The sequence below is a fragment of the Ceratotherium simum genome, chromosome 12 (assembly GCF_057802395.1).
Source record: "Ceratotherium simum simum isolate JZ-2026a chromosome 12, ASM5780239v1, whole genome shotgun sequence".
NCBI classification, from domain to species: Eukaryota; Metazoa; Chordata; class Mammalia; order Perissodactyla; family Rhinocerotidae; genus Ceratotherium; species Ceratotherium simum.
In genome coordinates this window covers 37258413-37271585 of record NC_141911.1, presented here as the reverse complement: position 1 = coordinate 37271585, position 13173 = coordinate 37258413, and the positions used below count along the sequence as shown (strand labels likewise).

At 36.5% G+C, this 13173-nt stretch overlaps 1 protein-coding gene across 1 annotated transcript in view; it reads right to left on the bottom strand.

Annotated features, from left to right (window-relative positions):
• The window catches only part of NR3C2 (nuclear receptor subfamily 3 group C member 2), a 324642-nt gene that overhangs the window by 153392 nt on the left and 158077 nt on the right, over positions 1-13173 (bottom strand). The window contains exon 3 of the mRNA XM_004420901.2: positions 11903-12042. Within this exon, the coding sequence (XP_004420958.1) occupies positions 11903-12042 (140 nt within the window). The remainder of the gene's footprint in view (positions 1-11902; positions 12043-13173) is intronic.

Here is a 13173-nt window from a genome sequence, read left to right as displayed (position 1 = left end):
TATTGGATAGTAAAAAAAAAAAAAAGAAAATGCACAATTAGTACTTATGTAATGATAAGCTATGGGAAACACAAAACAGAAAGCCTACTCTGTTTTCCTAAATAAATGAAGAAACATACTTTTATGTTACACTTCTGACACGCTCCCCTCACTATAGGAAATACAATTTGCCTGATTTTTCAAGTAATTTTAAAAATGCTTTAATTTTGTTTTGTTTTTGTACAAAAGATGTGTTAATGGCTCAATAGACGTTAATTTTTCCCACTAAAATAATTTCTTTTTTGTTCCTACCTTCTCCCTGTGGGTCATGACTATAAATTACAATTTACTCAGTCTAATAAAGAAAATAGCTACCAGCACTTGAAAACTCCAATTTTCTGCCTATAAACCGAGTTCAACAGTGAGAAACTCTGTAAAAAGGGAAATCTTTCCTGGTTCCAGTTGATTTTTGCACAATTTGTACTGCTTCACTGAAAAAGACAGTTAATTCTGAATAATCGATATGATTATTTTGTTTTACAGGTAATTTTCAAGACACAGTAGATGACAGGAAAAAATGCACGCTGCTTAGAACGAAGGAAAGTGTGGTATCTGGGATCCCTGTATCTTTTTGTTAATGGGAATGGACTGTAGCACAGACTAAGTGCCCAAGACATAGTAAGCACTCAATAGATGTTTGCGGAACTGAATGAATGTGCCTGGTTTCTGTCTGGTTCTACACTGTGGGCACATATGGGGCATTTTCCTTTCCATTTTCCATGATGACTCCAACCCTGTCGGTTCCTTGCATCTTCATGTCTCTTCTCATCACCTGCTCTCCATGTTCTGGACCTGGTTTTTCATGTTTCAGTGAGATTTGACCTTAGTCACTGTTACAGCTCTGTTCTGTGAGATGCTGCTTAAATTAGGCAAAGGTCAGCTATTTCAATATTTGGGAGATGTAACAAATATTTTGAATTTTAAGTATCACTGATTATAGCAACTAAAGCTTTTTAAATAAATCTAAACCCTAATCAGATGTGTCAGAAGCACATTTAATTTTAAAAATTGAAAGAGAAGGCTGTTTGAAGGAATTTTTTAATCAATATCATTTAATAATGGCATTTCTATAACAATTTCTCCATCTATTCTCTTTTAAAAACTGTGGTTTTTATTAAGATTTCTAATTAATGGCTACTAACACTACATTTTTATTAATTAATTTTTTGAAAGCAACTGCAGTTCATACTGGATAGTAACAAAACAATAATTATGTAATGCTAGCAATATCAAATTGCTGAGCCTGGTTCAAGCGGGAAAATGCTATAATGCAGGCCAGATGAAAAACAATCAACTTAGACTAATTCTGCATTGGTTTTCCAATTAAGTCGTTCAACAAGAGTGGGAGGGTAGGAGAAAGCAGTGTGTTTTAGAAAACTTGGTACAGTTAATTAAAAAAAAAGAAGAAAGTAAGAAGTAGTTGTGAACTTCCAAATGTTGAAGATGTAGAAAGAGGGTGAAAACTGTCTGTTCTCTGTCTGATTTCTGTATTTAGGCAGATAACATTTAAACCTGATCTTAAAAACAAAGGTTTCCCCGCTGCAGCCCTGTGGTACAATATTTATGAAATATATAGACCTACCTAAACCAGTCACAAGGAGGTCAAAACTCCAAGTCTTGCCTAAGATAACATATGCTTCCCTTGAATTTTTACTATTTTTCCCTTTAAAACAAATGTTTAACATGTACATAAAGTAGCTACAATTTAAATATTCCACATTTTATTGAGAACCAAGGTACACTGATTAAATTACTTCCTAAGAAGGGGAAGATTCTTTTTTAAATGTAATCTTTGTAGAGCAATTTTTTATTGTTTGTAAAGCAGCTTAAACATACATGTTCTCATTTTTATCCTCCTAACTCTGAGAGATGGGTAGGGCAGACACTTTTAAGATTTATTTCCTTTTGTTTATCGAAGAGGAAACAGACGTTCAATTATTTGCTCAAAGTCTCAGAGTGGGCAGTGTCAATTCGGGACTGAAGCCCAGGTTGTCTGACCCCATGGCCAATTCTCTTTCTACTCACATTATACCTCTACAGAAAAATGACTTTGGAAACTATGCTGGTGATGCTTTATGAGACAGCTTCTTACTGGAGAACTCTCACAGTAAATGTTCAAATTGTTGGATAATATCCAAGTAGCCTTTCACTAAAAAATTAGTTAAGTGGTCAGTATGGCTTCTAAGAAGGTAGTATGGATCTTGAAACTCAAGCTCTGGTTCTTCCTTCAGAATAGAAGAAAATAAAACATAAGTAGGAATTAGGCGGGAGAAGGAGGTATTTGTCTTTTTTCCCCCAAATTATATAGTTTTGATTCCACTGAAACAAATATAATGAGCCTGTACTATATTTACAATGATATATATGTAAGGATGGATTTATATTAAACTTCCGCAAAACCTCACCCCATCTACTCCTCAGCTAATTTACTGTGACTTTTCAATTCTTGTTGACTGTTATGACGCCCTTTCAGATTTATATCCTTTAACCTCTTGTTTTATTTAATTCGCTTTATTTCATGTTTTTACCATTAGAAAAGTAAACAAAATATTTTTGTAAAGATGCATTGGGCTGTGAAATGCGAGTGATTTAATGGAGCCTTTAGTCTTATACCTGTAAGGAGAAAATGTATTTCTCACTCTTCCTTAGGGATCATTCTTTGCTGTGTGAGGTATAAGAGTTCACTGTTAATTAACAACACAGCACACACAGGAAGGTGATGCTTTTGTAAATGTAATATTAGAGTCAATAAATTCCAAGAGCTAGCATTTATTAAAGAGCTTCAAATAGGGCCAAGCTGAGGGCAAAATGGAAACAATCTAAGTTGCTTATGAGAGTTGTGAGCGTCATTCCTTGGTGTTAACCTGCTCTTCTGTAGACGTGGATTTGGTCTATGATACTGGAGGCATGTGTGCGAGTGTGTGAGTAAGACAGAACATGAGCATGTGCACAGATGGTTTTACAATAATTTCAGGTGGTTCTGAAGCGTTCTTGCTGACATTCAAGATTCCCCCTTTCCACAGCCCCGAACAGCAATCATTGAGTGACCAAGTGAGGTGAGGCAGAGCTCCAAAAGTGCGTGTGTATGCTTTTATGTGTATGTTTTACACCTATCTGCTTATCTCTAGAAAAATCATTAGCCCCTCTCGCCTATCTAAGAGGTCAGGATGGGCAGTGAACGGAGACACCAAGGAATGAGGTTAAAAGAAAAAAAAAAAATCACTCCACTAGATATGTATGTCTTTAAAGAGCAAAAAATTATAGAAAAAAATGGGGGGGCCTTGAAACACTGGCATCTCTTTAAAAAATTTACTACAGAATTTTTCTGCCTTCTCAATCATTAATAGCTTCATGCTGTGGCTCCCTATGGTGTCATGAGCTGCTAAAATCATCATTTAGTACCTCTACTGTCAGAGGTGACAACAGGGCAAGTCCCCCAGTGATGACGACTCCAAGCAGACCTGCTCCATTGGTGCTGTGGGCCCAACACCTTCACCAGGCGTTCAGTTTCACTGTATAACTTCCCATATACTGCACCAAACAGCCGTGCAGCCACTGACATTTGGTACCAAAACTAAGCCAATTTGCTAAACTGCCTAATACCTAACTATGCAGTTTCTTTATTTTAAAATTTTCAAGAAAATATCTCCAAGTAAAAAGTGAACTTTTTCAGAATTTTGCCTCTGCTTTTCTACTCCTGTTTACCTGGACTGCTTCATCCCTTTTGGAGAACTGATCTCCACAGCTTCAACAGTTCTAAACTCCACTCATCATCTCTATTCTTAAAGTGTTTTCTTCCCAAGTCTCTGTCAGAGATCACCACCATTCCCCAGAACTAGTCCACCATCGGGTTCTGCCAATTCCTCCTTCTCACCTCTCAAGTCAGGCCTTCTGCTTGACAGCACCAACTCCATCCCAGGTCAGGCCCTTTTTACTGTCCATCATCCACAATCCCATCCCAGTTATCTTCTCCTCCTCTAGGTGGCACCTGCCATGAGCCACTGAGGAGCACCAAGGGACAAAAGTGCTTAAGCCACTGTATTGATTTCTTCCACTGCAAAGAAATAGCCTTATAAAAAGACTTGCTGTATTTAAGAGAAGGACTGAGATTTCTCATTCCAATATGAGGGCCTGCCTTACATAATCTGACCCCAATGTCTTTGTCAGTCTCCTCCTCCACATCTCCTGGTCATGGGCCTGCTCTGGTCAGGCCAGGCTTTCACTGAATGGGGCCTACTCAAGGGAGTGGACTCAGGCTCAAGTCTCCATCTTCCTATTCCTCCACCTCCCCCCATCTCTGTCAACCTAAATGCCTCCTCATCCTCCCCATCCTTCAGGGGCTCTATTTTAGCATTTGATTATAGTCAATTTAGCAATTTTCATTTTCGGTGTCAAATCCTTCTTAAGAGTATCAAATCATATAAGCTGTATGATCCTAACTACACCATGAGGGCAAGTTTTGTGAGAGCAGCTTTGTGCACTATGGCTCTTGGGTCTGTTTCTGAGCCACTGGAAACAAAACGGACACCAAAGAGTTGAAGAGTTAGTAGCTTTCAGCTTTGTATGAGGGAGGCCATTCTCACAATGGTTCTCTGAGCCCGATAGGCTACATCTAATTTTTATCTCACACAGGAAATGAAACACAGGAAGATAAAAATTTTAAATAAAACTTTAGATTAATATTAAGATGTTAAAGAGGTACTTCAGGATGTTAATGGTAATTTTTAAAAAATATGGAGTTCATTCCTTAAGAAAAAATAGAGACTACTCAATTTCTTTCCCATTAGGGCAACAGAAATTCAAATTAGAGTTTCATGTTGAAATGGCTAGGAGTTAATTATTTAGAGTATAGCGGGATAACTGTTAAATTATAATGTGCTCTTCCTAAGTGTTCTAAAGCCAAAGATGTTGCCCTACTTTTTGATGGGTAAAAATAGTTGGGATCTGATATAACTCTGGAGAGGCAGGATAGCTTATGTGTTAAGTACACAGAGTCAGAATGCATGGGCTTCCTGGGTTCAAATCCCAGCTCTGCCATTTCCTTCCATCTGGGTGACCTTGGACTAGTTACTCATCTCTTTTACGCCTCGGATGACTGATCTCTAATATGAGGATAGATAATAATCATACCTATTTCATATAACGACGTTTCATTAATATGAGGATTAAAACGAGAATATACAATAAAGTTCTTAGCATAATGAGCACAAAATAAGCACTCAAATATTTACTATTATTGCTATTAATTTTGAGTTGAAGGATATCATTAAGCCTTGTTAAAAAAATAATCAATATTTTCCTTGTCATAGCAATTGCTTAGAGAGTTCAGATTTAAATATATATTACCTTTCAAAACTCACACAAGTTTTGGATGTAAGAAGGCTGTTTTGAGGAACAAATGAGATAAAACATGGAGTTCTCTCGGCACAGTGCTTAGCATCTAGTAAGTGCTCAAGAAATGGCAGCTAGTATTACAGGAGGAGGTGGGTGACAGAATAAAGCATTTTTTCAGCACTGCTCCTTAAACAAGAACCAAACTATCCATTAATACCAATGAGAGAGATACTTTTTTAATCTCAGGTTACCATTCACATGGAAAGAACAGGCATATTAAAACCAAAGTAGATCAAGAAAATTTTCTTAGAAACAGGCAATCCCCTAAACTAGTTGTTAAGAACATCTTAGGGCAAGTGATTCATCACTGCCTTCCGGTTGGCTGCTGGAAAGTTGAGAGCCAAACAAAGGCCTCAGGGCATATATTCTCTACATCATCCCCATTCCTGGCTCTATTGTTTGCTTTCTTGCTTTCATCTTCCCTTTGCCATGTTTTTTATTTCACTTACTTTAAATTTCATTTTAACTCATGTAAAGCTATAAGCTGCTTCGGATTTTTTTTTTCTGGAACAAGATGGGCTGTAAACAAACATAAACATGGGGAATCACTTTGAAAATTACTTACTGTGCTTCTAATTTATACTTTTCAAATTTGCCATGTGAAGTGCACTTTAATTTAAAATTTTAAGCTACAAGAAGCTATCTTTGGATAATGCTAGTTTATTTTTGGCCCACACGTCCCCATTAAAGTAATTTTCTAGTAAATTACTTCAACATATTTTCTACTTCAGAAAAACAGTGACAGAAGCAAGGGTCAATCCCATATATTTAAATAGTTGTCCAACAATCAATCCACAAATGTTTGAGCACCTGCTACACGTTTGGCATGATCTCTGCACTGGTTAGCAGATCAAATCCCCAGAGATCATGCTTGGTTGTGGGCTCTGGAGTGGCTAAAATTCAATAATAATCAAAGCTTAATGATGAATAAAGAACAAAAACTGGGATTGAAAGTTCCACAGATGCAATAATGTTTAAAGTTCAGATAAACCTGGAATAACCAGAGACCAAGTAACTAAGAATTTTCTGTGTGCAACTTGGAGAAGGAAAGAGAGAAAAATTATTCACGTGTAACACACACACACACACGATGTCCCAGATTTATGTTTTCTAAGGTTCTAAACTTGGCCTATTCTCTGTCTCTCTAAATATCCATTTTGGGGCAAATGTATCAGCTTTCATAGATGATGATTCCAAAATCTTTATTTTCAGTCTTGCCTTGTTCCCCAAGCTTCAGAATCACACACCCAACTTCCTGTTAGACACTTGAATGTTCTATAGACATTTCAAACTCATTGTCCTAAATTTTGAAACCTCATTCCAATCCCCTTTATCCTGGCAATGCTTTCTTTTCCATAGCACTTATCAACTTTTCATATGCTACATAAATAACTCATTTATTATGTTTAATCTCCCCAGCACTCCTCACTAGAATGTAAGCTTCATCAGGGCAGAGATCTTTGTCTGTTTTGTTCACCTGATCTTCATCCAAGTTGTCCCCAGGTATGCCTAAAATGATGTCTGACATTCAGCAGATATTGAATAAATGTTTGCTGAATGAATGAACCTTTCCTCCCATGCCCCCAAAGCTGCTCCCACTCCAGTGCTCCTAATCTCAGCAAAGGGCATCAGCAGCTGAGTCTGGAGAATCATCCTAGATCTTTGCTTCTTTACTTCCAGTATAGAACCACCCACGTTACATCCCAGATAGTCTTGTTAACTGTCCTCTCCTCTCAATTCCTAACACTGCTGGTCTAGTTCCATCCCTGGTCATCTCTTACCTAAACGATTTGAAACAGCCGCCAGAACTATCCCCCTTTAAACAAGCATACCTCCCTGCAGCCAGATAGTAAATGCAAAACTGAACTTAGCGTTCTGCTGCATGAAAATATTCAGAGGTTCTGTTTTGCTGAAGGATAAATTCAGGCCCCTCCTTAGAGTCCAGGACCTGGACCCAATCTGTACATTTAGCCTCACCTTCTATCACCTCACACCTCAAATTTTCACAGTGGTAACACAAAATTGCTTCTGATGCCCTGTGCAGACAGCCTGCCCTTATCCCTCCTCAGCATTGCCAATTCTAATCTTTCAAGATTCAGTTTGGGGATCAGTTCTTTAAGAAGCCTTCCCTGACCTTCCAGGTTGGCCTAAATGTCATGGCTTTCATGTTCCCATAGCAACCAACTGAAGGGCTATCAAAAATATGCGCAAACATTTGCAATTAACACTAAAACCTTATGCTTATGTACAGAGGAAAGGAGTATTCATAAAAATCATACAGATAATCTACTGTGTAGGTATTTATTTAAGCTCTTACAGCAAGTAATTAGAATCAAGTTACCTGTTCCTAATTTCTGGTAAAGGAAAAAAAAAAAATCTGTAAAGTGTTTCATGAGAAAACTGTAAGCCAGAACAGTTTGGTTTCCCATCTCTGACTCAGCAGTTTTATAGTAGTGATAATGAACTTTGATGTTCATTAGCTTCCTGTACATGGCTCATGGGAACACTGAGGGCTGTATCATGTCATGAACTGATGACATTTAAAAATTATTAAATTATTTCCTTGCTTTATCATTTCCTTAATTTTATTTTCCCAAGTATAAGGGGGTAGCTATATTTCAATGATTATACAATATCATCTTGATTTAGCTTGCGTCCACCAAATCTAAGTTCTTCATTCTGTGGCACAATTTTATTGTCCATCCTACTTGCTCACACCCTTGCTTGTCCCCTCTTGATCATGAGCACACACAGCATTGATAAGGATAACTTGGGTATATAAAACGGTGAGACACGCTTTCCTCTGAATTTAGTTTTAGAAAAGCAAAGAAAATTAACTATTAATCAACCATTACATTTCCTCAAAACATTTTCCCCTATAGAATAATCAATCTATAAATATAAAGATTTTGACCTATATGATGTAAACTACATATGAAAGGAATGAAGTATACATTCACAGGCTTGGATGTCTTAAAATACTCATACTTGAGGAACCCTGAGATTAATCTACAATTATATCTTTTAAAGCAATTTCATTTCAGGGAATAGATTTATAAGTCTCTTACTTAAAGGGAAATGTCTGAGTGTGGAAACTGACATCATATCATTTGGCTGACCTCACCAAGATATGAACTCTTTAGCCCAACAAGTCTGCTTACAAATATATAAATCTAGCTGACTTTATATAATAATGAACTCTCTTCTTCTTTTACAGCCTTATAACTCTTCACTGATTTGTGATAGCTGTGTCTTCCAGACACTGCTTGTATACTGAGTATCCAAAAAAGAAATTAGGTTATAAAATAGTGTGAATATAGTCAGCTCTGTTCACTGAGGGATCACAAACCAAAATACACATGAGATGAAACCAACAGCAATTTACAGTTGGAAAGAGACCGAGATAGTCAAAACTCAGACTAGATTTAGAAGTTGCAGATTAGAAGTCAAAAGGCTTGCATAAATTCTTGGGCCAGTTTCATTGCTAATGTACTGATTTGTGGGGAAGCCATTTAACCTTGATTGCTCTTATACCACATAGGTATATTCAAACATTTATTTGGTGGCTACTAAGTATCTGCAGTCTTGCTACCTTCTGGAAATAAGACTCTGTCCTGCGCTAAAGATGTCTAACAGAGGAGCTAAAAGTCCAGTTGGTAGACTTTTCAATATTTTTTCTATTGTGCAACTCCCCAAGGTGGGACTGCCCTCATCAGTTACAGAGGTTCATTAGAGGAGTAAATCTGAACAGTCCAGTACACACTGGAAAATGGGGAAAAGCCCCTCCAGAAAATTTTGATAGACCTTCCATTACCCCACTCCCCACACACACCCTTTGAGAACTTTGAGAACTGCTAGTCTAGAAGGATCTTACAACATCAAAGGGCAGCACTATGGACAAAATAATATATTACGGGAAAAATGAAGCTCTAACAAAGAAAAAAGAAAGACCTAACAGTGTATTGTGTCATTTACATGAACTCTCTGCACAGACATTACCAGAGAACTTTAGCATTTGTTCCTAGAGAACAATAAAGATCTATTATTTTGATGCCACTTTACAATTTTTTAAACCTGCAAAAACATTTTGTTTTCATGTAGTTTTTCATAGCAGTATTTAAGGCAGGACAATACTACTTTTCCCATTTATATACAAAGAAACCAAGGCCCAGGTAAATTAAATAACTTGCCTTAATTTCACACCTAGTGAGTGGCAGAGCCAAAAATTAAAACTAAGTCTTCTGACCCTAAAGCCAGTCCAGTTTCCACCACAAGGGAGAACTCTATTTAAAAAAAAAAAAAAATATATATATATATATATATATATATATATATATATTTATTCTTTTTATTTTTAAGATTGAAAGGTCCTGACAAACCTTCAAGGCAGATAAGCAATTGAAATTTAAAAATAAAATTATAAATTTCCATTTGTAAGGCACAATAATATGGCTCTTAATTGACATTATTGGCAAACAAGGTATTCTGGATGAGACTTCTAAGTGTGTTTATATCAAATGTTTAAGAAGAAAAAAAGCACATACATACATCCCATTAAACAGAACACAAAGAACGTAATTTACACGTTTAAAAAATGATTTACAGTCTCCCTCCACAGTCACCACTCTGCAATTATACCAAGCTTTAGACTGGTATGCTCTAGGGCATAAAGCCTTAAGCCAATAAACTCAGAGCGCAGACTGTTATGTTTTCCTTCCTGTCTCCTCTCTAGTGATCATTTCCAGTTCTGCTCTTGGTGTCGTTAGTTCCTTTTGGCTTTGACTCCTCTCATCTCAGCTCCCTCTACCCACTGCTGCTTAGAATTCTCTGCTTTTATAATCTAAGGAAGAGCTTAAGGTTATCAAGGAAAACCAAAAAACAAAGTTAGTAAATACTCAAATATGAAAACATACACACAGATGTTTGTGTATGTGTATGTACAGACATACATAGTCACATACACATACACAGATACTAAGGGTACCTAATGGTGTCTTCTCAATGCTTATATAATTTCCTTCATTATCACCAAGTAGGCATGAACAGAAGGACATATAGGGTAGCATTTTCATGAACTAGAGAATTATAGAAAATGGAAAGAACAGATTATGAGATTTGGAGTTAGGAGACCCTAGGTTTGGAGTCATAAGGCTTTAATACGGGTCTAAGTTTGGCCTTATGATTCTAAATAGGTTAGTTGACTAGGTCTAATCCCAAATGTTTTCATCTGCAAAAGGGGCATAAAATAACCTCCATACACCATAATTTTGCAACATTAGTGCCTCAAAGGATATCAAGTATTATAAAAATAATTTATTTTAAAATAAAAAAGTTCTGATACAAAAAGTCATATTTCTCACATATTCTCTCTCTCTCACACACAATAAAACAGTAAAAGAATACAAAACAAAAACAAATAATTCATTACTCTCATGAAATTTCTACTTAAAATTTATAGACTTGTTTCATGCAAATGAGCGATAAAATTCTAATTCCCAAAGAAATAGGGAATAAGCTATATTAGTAAAAGTCTTAGGCGCTCATCCAGTTTCATTATCCATTATTGATCAGCTTTCCAATGAAAGAAAAAGATGGAAAGACATTTAGGCTTTTTCATCTTTATTTATATCTCAGTTACAAAAACAATTCTTTCCTCAGCTACTTCCCTAGAAACTACTTAAAACAACAAAAATTAAGCAAAAACATCTAGAAAACCTTTTGTTTCAGAAGCAGAGAAGGGTACGCTGTAGAAATAGCCAAAACGTGGGTTCTAATATGAAGACTGACCCATAGGTAGGGTAACACAGAGGCTCCCACTCCAAATGCCCTTCTCTACACTACTTTACTTTGACATATGGGAAGTACAATTACTCAGACAGAAGCAAAAGCTAGCCTAAATATACTTAGAGCATCTCAAATTTTTCATTCAGTGTCCTGGTCCGGAAACTTTCAGCAGGAACAAAGGTAGGACTCACACCAGGACCTGGAATCTGAAGCAGCTGTTAAATGAAATTATCCTGTATGGAACACAACTTAAATTATAGACATGACCCTGATATTAATGTTTTACCACAAACACATAGATTTATACAGAAACACAGAAAAGGCAGAAATGATGTATTCTGTGTGTGCCTAGTAAAAACAGTCTTTCAGATCATGTAAATTAAATTTATGATGGCACAAAATTATTTGTCTAAGTCTCACTAAAAAGCAAACTGAGACAAACAACGAAAAATTCTTTTTGACTGGTTGATCTCAGTTTGCAATTTCAAATTTTGCCCATTAAAGATGGCTCAGTGGAAAATCTCTGGGTGGTTTTTAGATAAGGCGTTATGACTATTTATCACTGACAGATTACATCAAAAAATATTTTTGAATTATTTCCCAATAATGTTATAGAGTTAACTGTGCAAGTAAACTACATACTAGAAAAAAGATATGTAAAAGGAACACCCACATGAACATTTACCTTCCACTGCTCTTTTGAAGAACACTTTGCAGCTGCCACAGGTTACTACCCCATAATGACATCCTGAAGCCTCATCCCCACACACCAAACATATTTTGGAAGGTCTTGAGGATCCAGTAGAAACACTTCGTAAAGTAGAGCTGGGGAAAGAAATCAAGATTTAAATAACTATACTGTAACGGCACATTTGATATGCTGTACAGCTTAGCTCAAAATCTGTCAATAATAATCACAGTTCCATAAATGAATTCAGTATGTACTGGTCACATACTATGAAAGTAATGAAGAAAGAAAGAAAATGAAGGTACAACTCTGTCATTGGAGTAACGCTATCATGAATTCTGTACAGCAAAGCCTGTTCTCAGTACTAAGAAATAATAATCATATATAAACTTTTTTCTTCCTTTTCCCGTTTTTGAGAAAGTTCACCAAAAAATATTATTTGTATTCTAGGTGGGCAAGAAGGAGAAGAATCTTGAGCCGAGTCATCATGGAAGTATTTTTGGCATCAAAGAGCTATTACAAGACTTCTCAACTCACTTCACCCAGACTCAGATTATGTATCTCAATTATGCCAGATAAAACCTCTCCCCTTTCCAAAACAATCCACTAATTAAAATTTCAAAATTCTTGCCTCTACTGCCAGCAATTTTAAACTCCTCCAAGTTCCTGCATTTTTTCCATGTCACCTTATATAGGTAGGTTCAAATTACTTCATTTTGCTTGCTAATTTGAAGGGACACAGTCAATAGGAAAAAAAGCCATATATGGTAAATATCTCAGGTGTCTTTCATGGTAAGAAACTGAAAGGATCTGAGTGACAGTGTTTAGGGACATATTTAACCCTTTAAACAACAATCAGTATGAATACTTTTCAAGGAGAATCTTCTCAAGATATATAATACCGTGCTAGTTAATGCCACATTCTGAACAAAATTGTGTTAAATTCTAATAGGGAAACATAGTTTAGTGACAGATGTGTACCGAGCAGGCAAAGAAGTTGATTTTTTTCATTCCTAGTCCACATGCATTTACTGAATAACTACCTGCAGGTCCTGTGCAAGGTACTGAGGAAATAAATATAAAAAACCCAGTCTCTGTCCTCAAAGTTAGTGAGGACATGAACTATTATGGTAAGTGCTATGGTGCAGGGTAATAAGGTGGGACATTATAGGTTCAGCCTTCCATACTGGGAAGGGAGGGAATATACCAGTCAGGAAGCACTTCCCAAAACGTGACAGCTGAACTGAGTTTTGAAGCACCACTAGATG